The sequence below is a fragment of the Meles meles genome, chromosome 9, assembly GCF_922984935.1.
Source record: "Meles meles chromosome 9, mMelMel3.1 paternal haplotype, whole genome shotgun sequence".
Lineage (NCBI taxonomy): Eukaryota > Metazoa > Chordata > Mammalia > Carnivora > Mustelidae > Meles > Meles meles.
Window position 1 is genome coordinate 55,545,664 of NC_060074.1, and position 20,079 is coordinate 55,565,742.

General features: G+C 38.0%; 1 protein-coding gene across 2 annotated transcripts in view; it reads right to left on the minus strand.

The window, feature by feature from the left end:
• The window catches only part of ACVR1C (activin A receptor type 1C), an 86,424-nt gene extending 67,225 nt beyond the window's left edge, over window positions 1–19,199 (minus strand). For both annotated transcript variants that reach the window (XM_046019694.1, XM_046019692.1), the window contains exon 1: window positions 18,528–19,199. In XM_046019694.1, coding sequence (XP_045875650.1) covers window positions 18,528–18,600 — 73 coding nt within the window. In that variant the 5' untranslated portion in view covers window positions 18,601–19,199. The remainder of the gene's footprint in view (window positions 1–18,527) is intronic.
• Window positions 19,200–20,079: the final 880 nt, after the last annotated feature.

Consider the following 20,079-nt stretch of genomic DNA (forward strand, 5'->3'; position numbering starts at 1 on the left):
AAATTCAGGTGCATGAGTATTACACAATGACTCCCACTCAACACTGGAAATTTACCTGATCCTGAAATGGAAACCAACGGACTCATTAGCCTGATGATCCTTCCATAATCTTAACCTCTCATCTTAAATCCGTCTTGGAAGAGGGTCAAAATACCCATAGTGACTTTCCCTAACTGTGTAGAGAACAATCAAGAAAATGCTGACTGCCCACTGTGTGCACGACACTGTACTGAACGAGGGTTACCTCTAATTTAACTCAGCAAAATGAGGTTTGTTAATGCATTAATAAGCCCATGTATAGACTGCTGGTGCAAGCAAAATTCTCCATAAGCAAGTTTAACGCTCTAGGAAACTAACAAAAAGAGCTCAAGCAGCCAGTAAGTGCTCCCTTGTAGGTGATAAATGACCTTTCAAGTCGAACCAAATGCTTTCACCTAAAAGAGCAGGTGAGGAATGCTGCATTTACAATGGGCTTTATCTACATATGGATGATGTACCTTAGTTGCAGTTTCCTTTGCCCAGAGAAGAAATCACTACTACTCCAGATTAATGAATTAAACACAGTCTAATTTATCCTAATTTCATTTCATTTCTTTCTACTTTATGCCATGTTACAGACTGAAGATGATACACACACACAAAAAAACATTTTAACAGAAATCCCTTATTTGTATAGGGAAAACAAGTCAATTATTTGTAAATTTTAAAATAGTTTAAAATAGTTTTTGTTTATGTAACCAACCCTATCAGTGCATAAGGTTAAAAAAAAATTAGTATAGGAAGAATTAAAATAGAAAGCATCTATCCCACTTCTCTTCACTCCCCCCCAGTCTCACTTCACAAAGGCACTTTTAACGATTTTTTTTTTGTTTTTCTCTAGGACATTATCATAGGACATTAACTCTAAAAAATACACTGCATTTCTTAATTAACCAATTTGAAACATTATTGGCTAACTTCTTGATTTACACAAGATTTGTTAGTTCTCATACATACTCTCCAATCTGAGGAGGAGGATCATGTTTATTAAGATTGAATTTACATATAGTAACATTCATTCTTATTAGTATACAGTTTTATGGGTTTTGACAACTGAGTTCAATTACCTCTCTTCCCAGATTTTCTCAGGCTCTCTTTTAGACAACTCCTCCTGCCACTCCAGCTCCTGGCAAGCAATGATACTTTGTATTCCTGATTGCCTTCTCCAGAATGTCAAATGAATGCAGCCTTTTGATTCTGGTTTCTTGCATTCACTTCTTAAGGCCTTTATTCATGTTGTTGCATACATCAGTGTTCATTAAATGGACATAAAACAGTTTGTTTATCCATTCACAAGTTAAAAGCCATGTGGGTTTTTTTCCCCCAGCTTTTGCCGATTAGGAATAAGCTTGCAATAAACATTAATATACAGATCTTTGCTGGAGATCAGTTTTATTTCTCTTTGCTAACTGTCGAGAGTGAAATTACTATATTTCATATTAAATGTATGTTTAACTTTATATAAAATTGCCAAAGTGTTTTGTCTAAAGTGGCTATCCCACTGAATATTCACCGGTAATGGATGAGAATTCTGGTTCCTTAGGATTCCTACCAACACTGGTATTGTCATCTTTGTTTCCTTGAGCTTTTTTTGGTTGTTGTTTGTTTTATTAATGCAAATAAATATGCAGTGGAAAGTTGCCATGGTTTAATAAGGATTTCTTCAATGACTAATGACACTGGGCAGTTTTGGTGTGTTTATTTCCATTCATATATGTTCTTTATATCTATTCAACTCTTTTGCCCACTTCTTATTGGGTTGTTTTCTTATTACTGAGTTTTGAGAATTCTTTACATACTCTGATTCAAGTGTTTTATTAAATATGTGTCATGCAAACACTATCTTCCAGGCTGTGGCTTGTCTTTTCAATTCTCTTAACAGCATCTTTCAAAAAAATGTAAGTTTTCAATTTTGATGAAATCCAGTTTATCAATATTTTCCTTTATGGATTGTGTTTTTGGTGGTCACATTTAAGAAATATTGCTTAACCCAAGACCAAAAGATTTTCTTCTATGTTTTCTTTTAGAAGTTTTTTACAGTTTTCGATTTTATTTTCTGGTCTATGACCTAGGTCTATGATTTATTTTAATACTTGCACACAGGCAAAGCATGTTTTGAGGTACTTTTCTTTCTTTCTTTTTTTTTGAGTATCAATGTATCACTGCATCATCGTTTGCTGAAAAGACTATCCTTTCACCATAGCATTGTCTTTGTACCTTAGTTAAAAAAAAATGGCAATATATGTACAGGTCTATTTCTGCTCTCTCTATTCTATTCCATTAATCAACGTGCATCTCCTTTTACCGATAACAGAATCTTAATTACTGTAGATTTATAAGACTTTGAATTTAAGTTACTGTAAATATGACAACTTTGCTCTTTTTTTTCAAAATTGATTTGGTTATTCTAGTTCCTTTACCTTTCCACATAAATCTGAAAAACAGCTTGGTGAATTCTGCAAAAATCCCTGCTGGAATTTTAACTGGAACACTGACTGGTATCACACTAACTCTATAAACTAAATTGGGGGATAACTGCCATATTAACAACATTGTGACTTTGATACTGTGAATAGAGTATACTGTTCCATTTATTCAGGTCTTGTCTAAACTCTTTCAAATGTGTTTTAGAGCTTTCAATACATCCTTCCTTTCAATATAGACCTTTCATACATCCTGTTAGATTTTTCACCTTCATATTTCATGAGTTTTTAGATGTTATTGTAAATGGCTCCCTTTTTTCCTAATTTCTCATTTTTTGTTGCTAGTATATATAAAAATACAATTGATTTTGTGTATTAATTTGTATCTTGCAACCTTGAATTTGAACTAGAATTTCAGTTCTAATTCCTTTTTTGGAGATTCTTTGGCATTTTCTCTATATAAAACCAAATAATCTGTGAATAGAGAAAATTTTAGTTATTCTTATCCAATCCATATGCCTTTTATACATTTCTCTTATCTTAATGCATTGGCTAGGACTTTCAATGCAGCACTGATAAGAATTGGTAAGAACAGACATCTTTGCCTTGTTTTCACCTGTAGCGAGGAACACCCACTCTTTCACAGGTAAGTGTAGTGTTAGCTGTAAGTTTTCTGAAGAAGCTCTTCATCATGTTAAGGAAGTTCACTTCCATTCTTAGTTTAGTGAATTTTTATCAAAGAAATTGAGTACTGACATCTGGTTTTTATGCATCTATTGATACTATCATATGTTTTTTTTTCTTTAGTCTGCTGAAATGGTAAATTGGAACATTAGATTTTTGAATGTTGAGCCAGTCTTGCATTCCCCAAAATAAACTCTACTTGATCACGATGTATAATCCTGTAATATCCTGTTTATACTCTTAGATTTGATTTGATAGTATTTTATTAAAGATTTTTGCATCTTCATGAAAAATATTAGTCTGTAGTTTTCTTTCACTAAGATGTCTTTTTCTAGTTTTGGTCTCAGGGTAATGCTGATCTTATAAAATGAGATGATAAGTATCCCCTCCAGTTCCATATTCTGAAAGAGTTTGTGTAGACTAAATATTATTTCTTCCTAATTTTTTTAAAGTAAGCTATATGCCAATGTGGGACTTGAATTTATGACCCTGAGATTAGGAGACACCTGCTCTACTAGTTGTACAAGCCAGGTGCCCCTCTTTCTAAGTTTTTTGATAGAATTCACCAGTAAAGCCATCTGGGATTGGATTCTTTTTTTTTTTTTTTTTAAGATTTTATTTATTTATTTGACAGAGAGAGAGAGATCACAAGTAGGCAGAGAAACAGGGAGAGAGAGAGGGGGAAGCAGGGTCCTTGCTAAGCAGAGAGCCCGATGCGGGGCTCGATTGCAGGACCCTGAAATCATGACCTGAGCCAAAGGCAGAGGCTTAACCCACTGAGCTACCCAGGTGCCCCTGGATTCTTCTTTAACAGAAATTTTCCATGTTATTTATTACTTCTTGAGGGGCCTTTGGTGGTTTATACTTTTCAAGGAATTTGTTCATTTCCTAAGTTTTCTCACTGTGGGCATAAAGATGTTTTGAAAGGTTTCCTAATTTTTAATTTTTGTATATGTAGTATGTGCAATGGCATCCCCTCTTTGACTGTTGACATTGGTATTTCCAATTGTTCCTCTTTTCCTTGGTAAATCCAGCTAAAGGTGAGTCAATTTTATTGATCTTAAAAAAATATTTTGGTATTCTTTAACGTTTTCCTATTTCCAGCTTAACTGATTTCTCTTCTTAACTTTATTATTTAATTCCATCTATTTGCTTTGAGTTCATTTGGTATTCCTATAAATTTCATTCTAATTACTGCTTTCGATGTATTCCACAATTTTTGTTATGTTGTAGTTTCATTTTCCTTTCATTAAAAGTAATATATACTTCTACTTTAATCCATGAGTATTTAGACATTTGTTGCTTAATTTTGAAATATCTGGAAATTTTCCACTTAATCTCCTGTTGATTTCTAGTTTATTTCCACTATGTTCAGAGAAAATATACTGTGTACTTTAAATTTTTTTATATGTATTAGGTTTGTTCTATGACCCACATTATGGTTTATCTTAACATACTACATGCGCTTTAAAATAATGTATATCCTGTTGTAGCTGGAATGTTACATAAATGTCAATTAAGTCAAGTTGATTTAAAGTGTTTCTCATATCTTATATATCCTTATTAATTTTTGGCCCACTTATTCTATCAGTTATGAAAGAGTAGTGTTGAAACTCATATACTTGTCTGTTTGTCCTTCCAGTTCTATCAATCGCTGTTTCATGCATTTGAAGCTCTATGATTAAGTACCTGAACATTTAAGATTATCATATCTTCTTGGTGAAGTGAGCCCTTTATCATTAAGGAATATTCTCTGCAACATTCTATTTTCTGAAGTCTACTTTGTCTGTTATTAATCTAGTCACTCCAGGTTTCTTATGATCAGTAACTTTTTCTCTTAACTTTAGGTTTAGTCTATTTGTACCTTTATATTTAAAGTGCATCTCTTAAACTGCAAGTGTGTTTCTTAGAGCCAGCTTATAGTTAGAGCAATAATCTCAGTTTTTAAATTAGTATATTTAAACGACTCACATTTAATGTAATTATTGATATGGCTGAATTAAAATCTGCCATTTTACTGGTTCCTTTCTATTTTTTTCACCTCTGTTTGGTATTTCTTTGCTATTTGTTTTTAAAGATTTTATTTATTTATTTGACAGAGAGAGATACAGTGAGAGAGGGAATACAAGCAGGGGAAGTGGGAGAGGGAGAAGCAGCCTTCCTGATGAGCAGGGAGCCCTATGTGGGGTTCTATCCCAGGATCCTGGGATCATGACCCTAGCCAAATGCAGACATTTAACGTCTGAGCCACCCAGGTGCCCTACACCTTTGTTATTTTATCGTGTTTTTGGATTCAAAATTTTATTTGGATTCAAAATCCAAAATTTTGGATTCAAAATTTGGATTCAAAATGTACTTTATTATATTCTTATTTATGCATTTATAACTTAATAGTTCAAGGGTTGTTCTTGGTTGTACATTATACATTTTTAATCATAATATAACTTCAAGTAATACTGTAATCCTTCACATAAAATATAAAAAACTAAACAATTGTATATTCTCAATTCCTCCTTCCTATCCTTTGTGCTAAGGCTGTCATATATTTTATCTATATCCATGCTATACATTCAAAGAGCACTGTTAGTATTTTTGCTTAAGAAAGTCAATGATAGGGCACCTGGGTGGCTCGGTGGGTTAAGGCCTCTGCCTTCGGCTCAGGTCATGATCCCAGGGTCCTGGGATCAAGCCCCACATCGGGCTCTCTGCGCAGCAGGGAGCCTGCTTCCCTCTCTCTCTCTGCCTGCCTCTCTGTCTACTTGTGATCTCTGTCTGTCAAATAAATAAATAAAATCTTAAAAAAAAAAAAAGAAAGAAAGTCGATGATATTTCAGGGTGATTAAGATTATGGAAAATATATTTTATATTTATCTTCATTTTAGCCATTTCCAGAGGTATTTATTTCTCTGTGTGTATTCAAGTCTATGATACTGTACACTTCCTGTCTGAAAACATTCCTTTAATATTTTTTGCTGTACAGGTCAAGAAGTAATGAATTCTCAGTTTTTATGTATTGAAAATGTCATTTCATCCTTTATTTTAAAAGATAACTTCAGGGGTGCTTGGGTGGCTCAATCAGTTAAATGTCTGCCTTTACCTTAGGTTATGATCTCAGGGTCCTGAGATTGAGCCCCACATCTGACTCCATGCTAAGCAGGGAGTCTGCTTCTCCCTCTCCCTCTGCCTGTCCCCCACTTGTGCACTCTCTCTCAATAAATAAATAAAATCTTTATAAAAAATAAAAGATAATTTCATGTGGTATGGAACACTTGGTTGCTTTCCACTTCAGCTCTTTAAAGTTGTCACCTTATGGGGCGCCTGGGCGCCTGGGTGGCTCAGTGGGTTAAAGCCTCTGCCTTCGGCTTGGGTCATGATCCCAGGGTCCTGGGACTGAGCCCCGCATTGGGCTCTCTGCTCAGCAGGGATCCTGCTTCCTCCTCTCTCTCTCTGCCTGCCTCTCTGCCTACTTGTGATCTGTCAAATAAATAAATAAAATCTTTAAATAATAATAATAATAAAATAAAATAAAGTTGTCACCTTACTGTTTTCTTGTTTGCACAGTTTCTGATAAGAAGTCTGCTGTAATTCTTAACTTTATTCCTCTGTAATAGGTCTATTTTATTTGGACTGCCTTCAAGATTTACTCATTTACTTCTGAATTTTATCAGTTCATATATGATGTGTCTAAGAGTGTGGGGTTTGGGAAAAGAGATATTTATCCTGCTTGGGCTTCTCTGAGCCTCTATGACTGGTAATTTGATTTCTTTCATTGTATTTGGAAAATGATTAACCAATATCTCTCTTAAAATATTTCTTCTGGGGGCGCCTGGGTGGCTCAGTCATTAAGCATCTGCCTTCAGCTCAGGTCATGATCCCAGGGTCCTGGAATTGAGCCTTGCATCCGGCTCTCTGCTCTACAGGAAGCCCGCTTCTCCCTCTCCCACGCCACCTGCATGTGTTCCCCCTCTTGCTGTGTCTCTGTCTCTGTCAAATAAATAAATAAAAATCTTTAAAAAAGCATCTCTTCTATTCCATTCTGTCCCTTTTCTATACAGAATTCCATTTACACATATGTTATACCACTTTAAATTTTCTCACACCTCTTGGATGCTCTGTTTTGGGCCTTTTCACTCTTTTTCTTTTTATCTCCTGACACCCCCCATTTTAGTGTAATCATCTTGTAATACCATAATTACATAATTACAAGGTAATTTCTGTTTGTCTATCTTCAAGTACATGATTTCTTTCTTTGGCTGTGCTGAGTCTACTGATGAGCGTATCAAGAGTATTCTTCATCTCATGGAGCGCCTGGGTGGCTCAGTGAGTTAAAGCCTCTGCCTTCAGCTCGGGTCATGATCCCAGGATCCTGGGATTGAGCCCCGCATCGGGCTCTCTGCTCAGTGGGGAGCCTTCTTCCTCCTCTCTCTCTGTCTGCTACTCTGCCTACTTGTGATCTCTGTCTGTCAAATAAATAAAATCTTTAAAAAAAAAAAAGTGTTCTTCATCTCATGCTTTCATATCTAGCATTTCCATTTGACATTTTCTAATATTCCCTTTCTGCTAAAATGCCACATATGTTCATGTGTATTTTCCACCTTTTCTACTACAGTTTTTAATCACAATTATTTTAAATTCCTATATGATAGTTCTAACATCTGCATCATACCTAAATCATGAGTGCCCTGTCTCTTGTGAGCAAGGTATTTCCTGGATTATTTGAATGTCTCATTATGTTTGGTTGATGTCAATATAATTACAAAACTGTTAAATGTAATCATAGAATTATAAAGGTCTTTACACTGAAGGTGTAAAGGAGGTATCATGGGATAAAAAGGGAAGTGAAGTTGGCAAAATGAAGCATTAAGTGTAAAGAGTGATGTATGATATAGTACAATATTGTCTCGAAAGGAACATTAAATTAAGAAAAAAATACAAGTTAGCTTAGAAAAACTACTAAAAAAATTAATTAAAAGAGCCTGGGTGGCTCAGTGGGTTAAAGCCTCTGCCTTCGGCTCGGGTCATGATCCCAGGGTCCTGGGACTGAGCTCCGCATTGGGCTCTCTGCTCAGCAGGGAGCCTGCTTCCTCCTGCCTCTCTGTCTACTTGTGATCTCTATCTGTCAAATAAATAAACAAAATCTTTCAAAAATAAATAAATAAATAGAGAGTGTTAAGAAATCAATAAAGGAAATGAAATGGAATACTCAAAAAAAGTGACTAGCCCCCCAAAAAAGGCAAAAAAGGAGACACAGAAATAATAAAAAGAGAGACAAATAGCAACAGGGTAGGCATGAATCCATACCAATAATTATACTAAATGTTAATGCTCTAACCAATTGAATTAAAGGCAGATATTGTAATCTAAAGGATAAAAATCAAGAACCAACTATATGCCATGTACAAAAGTTGCACATCCAAGATAAAGACACAGTCAGGGTGTAAGTAAAAGTATGGGAAAAACAAACATGCAAATATGAAACATAAAAATGTTGGCCTAGTTATATATAATTTTGCACAGAGTAGATATGAACACAAAAGTATTAGTGAGATGAATTGGTCATTGCATCAGGAAGACACGATAACTGTAAATGTGTGTCTACCTAATAAGAGAGTTTTAAAATATATGAAATAAAAACTGACAGAACTAAAGGGAGAGAAAGCTAAATCCACAAGTATAGTTGGAGATTTTCAATACCCCTCTCAGTAAAAATATAGATGATGTGAACAATATTATCAACAAACTTTACCTAATTGGCATTTACAAAGCAATACACTCAACAGTTAAAACTAATCTATGCTGGATAAAATACAAACTCAGGAAAAACTGGGTGGAAACAGGAGGAAACTTATTGTGATGGTGTTTATTATTAACACCTTGAAAAGATTAAGGGAGGAATGCCTGGGTAACTCAGTCAGTTTAGCCGCTGCCTTCGGCTCAGGTCATGATCCCAAGGTCCTGGGATCAAGTCCCACATTGGACTCCTTGCTCAGCAGGGAGTCTGCTCCTCTCTCGGCCTCTGTCTGCCACTCTGTCCGCTTGTGCGCGCTCTCTCTCTCCCTGACAAATAAATAAATAAATTAAATATTTTTAAAAAAGAAAAGATTAAGGGAATAAAATTCTCAAAACACCATGAATGCACACATAAGCTTTGTGAATGTTATTATATGTAAACTATGTAAATGTTTCATGAAAAGAGAAAAATGCTAGCAAATATTGTACTTGTATAAGCGCATAATGAAGTATTTAGAGGGTAGTGTAATGATATTTGTAACTTATTTAGAAATACATAAAAATAATACGTATTTGATGAACAGAGGAATAGATAAACGGATATATACGTGATAAAGCAAGCATAATGGTATGATCTAGTTGATGGATATATGGATCGATGAACTAAATTTCTTTCAATTCCAGTTAATAAAAAGTTTCTTTTTCATTATTATTATTAGTTTCAGAGATAGGATTTAGTGATTCATCAGTTGCATATAATACCCAGGACTCACTACATCAAGTACGTTACTTAGCCCATTACTCAGTTACACCCATCCCCCAACCACTTCCCCTCCAGCAACCCTGTTTGTTTCCTATAGTTAAGAGTCTCTTATGGTTTGCCTCCCTCTCTATTTTCATCTTATTTCATTTTTTCTTCTCTTTCCCTATGTTCATCTGTTTTGTTTCTTAAATTCCACATATGAGTGAAATCATATGGTATTTGTCTTTCTCTGACTGATGTGGTTTGCTTAGCATAATACCCTATAGTTACATCCTCATTATTACAAATGGCAAGATTTCATTATTTTTGATGGCTGAGTAATATTCCATTGTTAATATATACTTCACCTTCTTTATTTTTTTTTTAAAGATTTTATGTATTTATTTGACAGAGAGAGATCACAAGTAGGCAGAGAGGCAGGCAGAGAGAGTGAGAGGGAAGCAGGTCTCCTGCTGAGCAGAAAGCCCAATGTGGGACTCAATCCTAGGACCCTGAGATCATGACTTGAGCCGAAGGCAGCGGCTTAAACCACTGAGCCACCCAGGCGCCCACCTCACCTTCTTTATACATTCATCTGTTGATAGACATCTGGGCTCTTTCCATTGTTTGGCTATTGTGGACATTGCTTCTATTAACACTGGTGTGTGGTTGCCCTTTCAAATCACTATGTTTGTATCCTTTGGATAAATACCTAGTAGTGCAATTGCTGGCTCATAGGATAGTTCTATTTTTACCCTTTGAGGAAACTCCATACTGTTTTCCAGAGTGGCTGTACCAGTTTTCATTTTCACCAGCAGTGTAAGGATGGTTCCCCTTTCTCCACATCCTTGCCAACATCTACTGTTTCCTGAGTTAATTTTAGCCATTCTGACTGGTGTGAGAGAGTCAATTGATGAGAATTTTAACTAAATGATGAGGAAAAGGAAAATGAAATAAATCTTTTCCAGAAAATAAAAATGCATTAGAATTCATTGTCAGAAGAAATGTTCTTCGGGTTAAAGGAAAAAGACACCAGATGTAAATTCACATCTACACAGAAGAATGGAAAGAAATGTCAAATTTCTTGATTTATTTTTAATAAGTAAAAAATCACTCAGTGGTACCATACAAAATCAAATAATTTTTGCACCTAGTATTTTCACCAAAAATGATCTCATGGTACAGAAATAAAACAGATACTGAAAAAAAAATTGTCATTAAATAATTTTTGCACCTAGTATTTTCACCAAAAGTGATCTCATAGTACAGAAATAAAACAGATAATGAAAAAAAAAATTGTCATTAACTTCACATCCTGGCTTTCCAGCTTAGTAGAACTGAACAGAGATTATTAATGGCAATTACCATTACCTACTGGGGGAAAAAAAAGGCAATGATAAAATGGTTTTAGGTTTAATGACAAAATGAACTTAATCCTTGTTGGTTTTGTCTATTAAAGCACTGATCACTATAAATAAGAACTGATAGCATGGTTCCAAATTTACTTCTGCAAAGATATGGAGATCACATCTACACAGAAGAATGGAGAGCAGAAATGATAAATAGGTGGGTAAATGCAAAATCCTACATTCATTTTTTAATTCATATAAAGGTAACTAAGTATTTAAGCCAAAATAAGAACTACTTTTTTCAAGGTCAAAAAATATTTAGAAGTAAAACATGTGAGATTAATTACACAAGGGACAAGAAGAAGAAAATGAAAGAATATGATAATAAGGTTCTTAGATTAAACTATGATAATTTAACTATGGATATTATAAAACTTGGAACAATCACTAAAAATAAGACAAAGAGATGTAGCTTATAAACCAATAGTGGAAATAATACAGAATAGTAGCATTTTATCAATTAAACCAAACAAAGGCAAAAAATAGAAAGAAATAAAGGGAGAGACATAAAAACAATAAGGTGACAGATTTAAACACAACCATATTGATAAATACATTAAATGTGTATGGTCTAAATTCTCCAGTTAAAAAACAGGTATGTAAGCCTGAATTAAAAAGTAGGACTTTTCCATATGCCCTCTACTAGAAGCCCAATTTAAATATATATGTGTGTGTGTGTGTGTGTGTGTGTGTATACACACACGTAAGTATATAGATAGATAGATAGATAGATAGATAGATACAATAAAAGTTTAGAAATCTATGATATGCAGGCAATCAGCAAAAGAAGCAGGAGTAGCTATATAAAAAGAGATACAAAAATATTAACCATGAAAAAGCTGGGATGGCTATATTAATATTAACAGAGTAAACTTTAAAGCAAAGATTACAAGTGATAAAGAGAGACATGGCATAAGAATAAATAACACTAGGGGTAAAGCGGGAGATTTCCTAATGATAAGCATTCATTAAGAGAACATAACAATTTTAAGGTATATGTACCTATTAACAAAATTTTCAAACACATGACAAAAATCAGAAACACTAAAAAGAGGAGCAGACAAATTCACATGTATGTGGGAGAAATCAACAATCCTCTCTTGGTAATTGAAAACAAGCCGGTAGAAAATCGATAAAGATATAGAAGCCTTGAATAACACTGAGAAACAACTTGACCAAATAGCATCTATAGAACACTCCACCCAACAACAGCAGAATATACGTTACTTTCAAGAACATGTAATACATTTACCAGGTCAGACACATGTTAGGCTCTAAAACAAATCAATAAATTCAGAAAAATTAAAATGATACAGATTATGTTCTTTCACTCCCAGTGTATTTAAATCAGAAGTCAACAACAAAAAACAACTTGAAAATTCCCAAAATACTTGAAAATTAAACAAAAGACATCTAAAAAACCCACAAGTCCCAGAGAATCATAAAGAAAACTAGAAAATATTCTGAACTCACTGAAAGTTAGAATACGACATAACACAATTTATGGATGAGCTGAAACAGTTGCCAAGGAGGAAACGTGAAACTTTAAATGCTTGTATTAGAAAAGAAGAAAGGGGGGCGCCTGGGTGGCTCAGTGGGTTAAGCTACTGCCTTCAGCTCAGGTCATGATCTCGGGGTCCTGGGATCGAGTCCCGCATTGGGCTCTCTGCTCAGCAGGGAGCCTGCTTCTCTCTCTCTCTCTCTCTCTCTCTCTCTCTCTCTGCCTGCCTCTCTGTCTACTTGTGATCTCTCTCTGTCAAATAAATAAATAAAATAAAAAAAAAAAAAAAGAAAAGAAGAAAGGTCTTAAATGAATGATTTAAGAAGAGGTCATCAAACTATAGCCCATTGGCTGTCCCATTTGTAAATAAAGCAACACCCATTTGTTTATGCATTGTCTATGGTTGATTTTACATGAAAATGGTTGAATCAAGTAATTGTAACACAGACTGTTTGGCCCACAAGCCTAAATTATGTATTATCTGATCCTTTAAGAAGAAGTTTGCCTGCTGTTGATCTAAAGTACCAACTTAAGAAGCTAGAATAAAAAAGAATAAATTAAACTCAAAGTAAGTAGAGGAAGGAAATATTAAGTTAAGAGTAGAAAACAACTAAAGAAAAAAAACTGAAAATGAATAAAGCCAAAGTTATTTATTTGAAAGAATTCAATAAAATTGATAAACTCCCACCGATCAAGGGAAAAAGAAAGAAAATTCAAATTCCCAATGTCAAAAATATAAGAGCAGACAGTACTATACACCCTATAGATATTAAAAACATAATAAAGGAATTTAGGAAAAACTTTATGATAATGACAATATCTAAAGCAGAGTTCAGTAAAAGCAATTCTAAAAGAGCATCTTCATCTTGATTTGACACAAAAATCTCATTCTTTAAAGTCCATTTGTCTTAAGGAAATCAATCTTCTCCTCTGTGCAAAAAGTAATACCTTTTAATATAGTTAATATACAGCTAGAGAACAGCTGTAGGGAAAAAATTAAAAAATAAAGAGAGGTTCATTTAATTACACATTTATTATCCTGTAAGATATGTTCTACTAGGGGCGCCTGGGTGGCTCAGTCTGTTAAAAGTGTCTGCCTTCAGCTTAGGTCATGACCCAGGGTCTTGGGATCCAGCCCCGCATCTGGTTTCCTGCTCAGCGGAAGCCTGCTTCTCCCACTCCCACTGCTTGTATTCCCTCTCTCCCTGTGTCTCTCTCACTCAATAAATAAATAAATAAATAATCTTTTTTTTTTTTTTTAAAAAGAAACCTTCTGCTAATCATATATTTATTCTTTATTTAGTGTTTCAAATTTACAATGTATTATCTATTTCCTAGAAATATACACTACAGGTAATAGGTGGAATTTGAGTGAGAACAAAGTCTCACTTTGATTATTAGAGCAGGCAAATATTCACATAGCAGATTTTTATACTCATGAAGAGCAATAATGGGGATGGAGAAAAGAAATAAACACACTTTTAGGGGAGCGGTCCAGAAAAATGTCATCAGATAAAATTATGAGATGTGATGCATTAATACTCTTCAATATATTTTGGCTCTGTTTTAAAACAATCTGGTTCCTTAAAGCTGTGTTAATCTGGATTACCACCCTCTGAGTTAACATCTCTTGGATAAGTATGCATTTATGAAACTAAACATTTTGCATTAAAGTGTTCATTGTCTGGATCATAATGGGTTAGATTTATTTCTCATCTTGTTTTCGACCAAGTCAATCATGGCGTTAATCAAAATATTTAAAAAGAACTCAATCCAAATACAGAGATATGGTGCTTTTCTCAATCACTGTACCTTATCATGAGATAAGGATGATAAAACAAATTAGAAGAAAATATATGTGTCTTGCTTCTAAAACCAAAGTATCCTAATCATTTTCTTGGTGTGAAAAGTTTAATGAAAAAGTAGATAGATCTAATTTGGGATCCTTAAGTCACTGGCAAATTTAAATTGTTTAAAAAAATAATAAGCCAAGCTCTTGAGTCATACTGAATGATTCACCCATGAATTCTTGAGGGGATTAATTTAAAACAGTTCCAAAGAAACATAAGTATATTCACATACTCTAAAACACAGCAGAGAACAACAGAAAAGGGAAATTACTCTGGAGGACAAAAAGCAAAAAAAATGAGGACAGAGTAGAACTTTATGATTCTCATTGGCCAATCAGAGCAAGTGAATGCAAGAGCCATGTGGTAAAGCAAAGAGCAACCCCTGCCAATTAGGAGGGCTGGCTTCTATGGAAATGAAGTCCTCATGCCTGCTTCACACTCCTACTCACCTCCTCCCTCCCTTTTACTTTTTAGTGGATTCCTAAATGTGAGGAGTAGTGGTTTTACTGTCCCCATTCCAGGGAACCAAGAGGCCCGTGTGCTTTAGGGATGCGGCTTCCAAAGAATGTGAAAGGCACCAGGTTCATGAACACAGTTCCGTTTTCTACAGAGGTAACAAATGTGGGAAGGGCAGGACCTGCTTCCTGGTAGAAGAGAACCAGTCATCTCTCTCCACAGACTCTCCACCTTTTCCTGCCTAAGCAGTAGCCCCTGACATTATCGCAGGAAACTTGTCAGCTACCGTGAAGGCTGGGGACTAATGTGAAGTAATGGAGAAAGAGGTCCCCACTCCGCCATCCTGCTTCATTTGGCAGACATCACCCAGCCTTTCAATCAGTGTCAGGATCCAGGATTCTGAGGTACCACAGCCTCCTCCCCTTTATCCTTAGGCTGTTTAACTGTTACAAAGTTTGAAAAGAGGAGTAGTAGGTTAGAGTTCTGCCATGCGATTAGGGGACAAAGTACCAGGTAACCAAAAGAACAGTTACTTTGCTTTATTTTGCCTCTCTTTTCTGGATATCACCCTGAATGACCCCTCTCAGACTGGAGAGGCACAGCTGTGACAGGAAGGTATTTGGGTATTCCTGTTTCTCCCAGGAAAAGGAGAAAATCTGTATCACTTACAAATATATCCCTTTATTATCCCAGTTTCGTAAACAATGTAAGGATAAAACTTGAGATCTGAGAATTGGCTACGAAAATTTAAAATAGAGACAGCCAAAACAATGAAAAACCCAGAGGTGGCCTCACAGATATGTGATAAGGAACAATATAGAGGACACTCTTGGTGCTTAGAATTATCCCTTTTTTCCCCCGTTTAGTTCTATTTCCCATTTATATTTAGAAATTAACTCTCTCAGTTTATTTAAATAAACCCTTTATATACATGTGAACATATCCGTTTAAGCTTGTTAATGATCCATGCATAGAGTTGTCCATTTTAAGGCCACCATCCTCTACAAATCTCAAAATGAAACCCATACTAATCATTTGGTAGCTGGCCAAGACTTAGCTAAGAGCAAGAATTAAAAAGTCCATAGTTGAAATTAATGTATCCCTGCCCGTTCCCCCAAAGGATGAGCAGTCACTCTCGTAGGCACCTGCTCTTAAACCTCAATCTGCCTCCAATGAACAGGTCCTGTGAGGGTACCCCCTCCCCAGCTCTGACTCTGCCCATTCTCCACTCCCCTTATCCGTCTCTTATTTACAATAAAGTAGTACAAAAAAGATACAAGTACTGCCAAGAAAAATACAATGAACTGCATCTTGGTTACTGCCTGGAAGCAATTCTCCTAAAAGAGACACCTAGGAATGATTATTCAAAAGGCAAATACTCTAAAAATGCATTTGAAAATCACAATCACATTCAGAAAATAGTTGGGCAAAACCACCTGCTTTCACCGACCAGGGAGTCTAGAGAGCGCTAACTTTCTCACCACCTTTTCAGGTCAAGAACCCATGTAAGGTTAGGAGAGGCTGTCTCTCCGTTCCCCGGAAACAGTAGAGCCACGCAACGCATGACCAGAAGTGCTGGAGGTGACTGTTCAGAGACACATACAGGGATGGCGGCAGAGCTAGAATACAAGTAGTAAGAGAAAGGAATAGAAAAAGAGGTTTGTGCTTCTCTTTCTAACCTAAGATCCCGGCATACCGGAAACAAGAGCAGTTTAGCTCACCGCAATTATCTCTTTCATGTAGGACTGCCCGGTAAAAGTACAGAACACCCAGTTAAATCAGAATCAAACACCAATTATTTTGACTCTCGATTTTTTAGCGTTAGTCTAGACTTGTGCCCGGAACTCCAGGCCCCAACCAACCAACTGCCTACTTGGTATCTCCACTTTGGTGTGTCGTAGGCATTTTAAGCTCTCCACGCTGAAACTTAGTTCCAGCTCTGGGCCACCATCCCCACCCCCACCTGGGACCAGATCTGCTCCTCCTGCAGTTGTCGGCCTGACCCCGCATCGCGGTACTATTCCTCCACTGCTCGAATCAAAAATTTGGAATCATCCCCATTCCTCTCTTACATCTATTTGAGGAACTCAAATACTGATACTTCTGTAAACTTGAGGCTAGATAACAAGCTGAGGTACTACAGTTAATGAAGAAATATGCCGCCAAGGACTTCTGCACAGAGTTTCTCCTGGGCCAGAGAAGTCTCTTCCTTAGAACCATCTGTGTCTTGTCACATGTGTGTCAACCAACCAATAAATGACCCTGCTTAAAGAAGAGCAAAGGTGGCAACGTCTTCTGCATTTGTACCCTCAACCAGCCCAAGGCTTTCACTTTCACTTCCAGCACACCTTAAAACGGGCAGTGGAAGCATCTCCTTATCTGAAGCAGAAACTCATTTCTCATAAAGACTTTCCCATTGTCAGTTTTCTTCCCACTGATGAATTTACTAACTCTGAATGCAAATATTTCACTTTATCCCATCATTCTCTGGACAGTTTCTGAGTAATGGCTTTCCTAAAAGCCTGTGCTTTTCCAAAGATAACTAAAATGCTTTAATCCTCATATTGTATTAATCACTTCCAATAATCAATTTTCATTTGAATATTGTATTAAGTGATTCTCTCAGGCCATCTGAAACATGAAATCTGCATTTGACAGAAATCATACTATTCAAAACATTCCCCTGCACATGTTACTAAAAGGAAAACTACCCACCCTGGAGTATAGCTATTAATGTCAAACAGATTGTCATCTGGGAAAACAAAAATGCATAAAAATCAGCTTCGGACAAAGTACAGCTCTATGGAAAAACACCAGGTTTTTGTGTGCAAATGTCTTAAATGTCTGATTGAAATGTTTAAAGAACGAGTTAGCAAGGAATCTGCCGCTGTTCTCCACAGCCTAAGATAATGTTATAACGAAAACAGTTTTAGAGCTAAAGGGTTTTTCATCATAGCACACTATGATTTTACCGAAGATGCATTTGCCCCAGTTTCTAGTAAACGTTATAAGAAATGTTTGGTTTCCAGCTTGGGCCGAGGGCTCTATTTAGCCTATCAAGGCACAGACCTGTTAAAAACGCTGGGGCGCTTGCCAGAATTTTTTCTCCTGCAACTCTTGGTAAAGATCGTACCTCGAAAGCAATGTGCGTTGCAAACCACGCAGATCTAAGCTCCCTTTCCCGCCTACAGAGCTTGGCACCAGCGGCTTCTGAGAGATCCCTTGCCTCCTAAAACTCAGACCGAATCGCCACCACCATTCCCCACCTTTCCACCACCACCACGCCACAATCTTTGCTCAGCTCTTCCGAGCCCAGTACGGAGAGTGCCCGAAGCCCCTGCAGAGTGAACTCCTGGTGCCACTCAACTCCCCAGCCCAGCGCACACCCACAAACACACTCCCTCCGCTGCAAACTGTCACCCACCTCACCCCTACTACCCCCACGTCCCTGTCGATTTTTCGCTCCTCCTGGTGGCTTCGTCCCCAACACACCTGCCTAATCCTATGGCTACCAGACGTCAGGTGCCCACGCTGCGCCCTACCCCGCGCCCTCTCTATCCAACTGGCGCTTCCCACTCCGCCCAGTGGAAAGTCAGTGTACTCGCAGCACCTTCTACCCCACCCGCGTGCCCACCCGCAGACCTCCCCCGACTCCCACTCTCGCTTGCGCGGGAGAAGGAGCGCCCGTCGTACCTGTCGAGAGCGCGGCGGCGGTGGCGAGCAACAGGAAAGCCTGGCGGAGCGTCGCGCAATGCGCTCGGGTCATGGCCACCAGGCGGCCGCTCCGGGGCTGCGAGGTCCCAGAGCGGAGCTAGGCGGTCCGAGCCGCCCGGGCCGCTTTGAAGTTCCCGGGGCGCGGGCGGGATGGAAGCACAGCCCCGTCACCTTTTTGAAGAGCGCGGCTGGCTCTAATCCATGCGGGCGCCCCCCTCTTGTGCCTCCCCCATCCCTCGCCCCCCGCGGCTGGCGGTGCGCGGCGCTCCTGCCACCGGCCTCCGCAGCCCGCTGAAAGGGGTGGGTGGGGGGGACAGAGCCCGCCCCCGCCGCGCCTCCGCCCCCTGCGCCCTTTCCCAGCCGCCCGGGGCCTGGCGTTGCCGGCCAGGCGGGCAAAGGGAGCCCAAAGGCCGGGCAGTGAGACCGCCCAGAGCTGGGGGCAAGAGAGGGGATTGGGTAGCGCGGAACCCACAGGACCCGAAAGCTGGGAAAAGGGTAAGGACGCGAGGGAGAGCCCCACCGAGGCTTTAGGAAAACTTAAACCCTGCCGCAATTGCTTCCTGGTGGTCGCTCTACAGCCTCCTACAGAAGAGCCACTCGTCCAGATCTCTTGACATTGGTCTGTAGTCCCGTGAGCTAAAGGTTTTCTAAGTAGACTGAGCCTTAAGACACCCTCAGGTGTTCGCGCGGGGCTCGTCCCACCACCATGTCCTGGCTGTGCGCGCGTCTGTAGAAGGGCGCCCTCTCTGTTCAGCCCTGGAAATAACCAATTTCCCGACTGCCTTGGCTACCCATAGTTTGGGTTTAATAAACTTTCTTACTTGATGCATTCCGGTGACCAACCCCCCCCCCCCCAACCCCCAAGAATGGCGACCACGTGCGCCAGGCCATTTGGTTATCTGACAGATTTGGAGGCGAAAGACCCGTCGTCCTATGCCCTATGGAAGATATCTTGCAACAATTTCAGCAATGAAAATATGGGCCGGAAGAGGGGAATCGTACACAAGGATTAAGGCAAGGTGAAGAGTCATTTAAAATAATGTGTTGGAAACTTGTTTGAATTTAATTCCTGGAGCCCCCTCATCAAATGGGCGAGCTTGCCATGTGGGTTGTGATTGAAAATTTAAGGGCATAGTTACCAATTAACAAATTAGCCCAAATTTAATTCATATATGTAGCCTATACGTTAAAGTGAATGGGATTATTTTAACGTGAACAACACACAAAGCCCAAAAGCCGATATTGGTATTATTGCCACTGTAGGGGGCTCCTTGAAAATCGATTGTCGTATATATTAATTGCTTGAGAGTAAGAGGTATTACTTGCTTCCTCACCCCCTCAGTTCTAAATAGAGTGTTCTTTCTGAGGTTTATGAAAGTCCTCTGGTGAAATAATGTATATAATTGATTTCACCACGAAAAGATCACAGTAGTGGGGGTGGGATGTTTGTTGGATTTGGTGACAGTCCTCAGGATCTCACCCCCACCATCACCACCTTGGATGAATCAAAACATTCCTAAGGGTAAAAAGA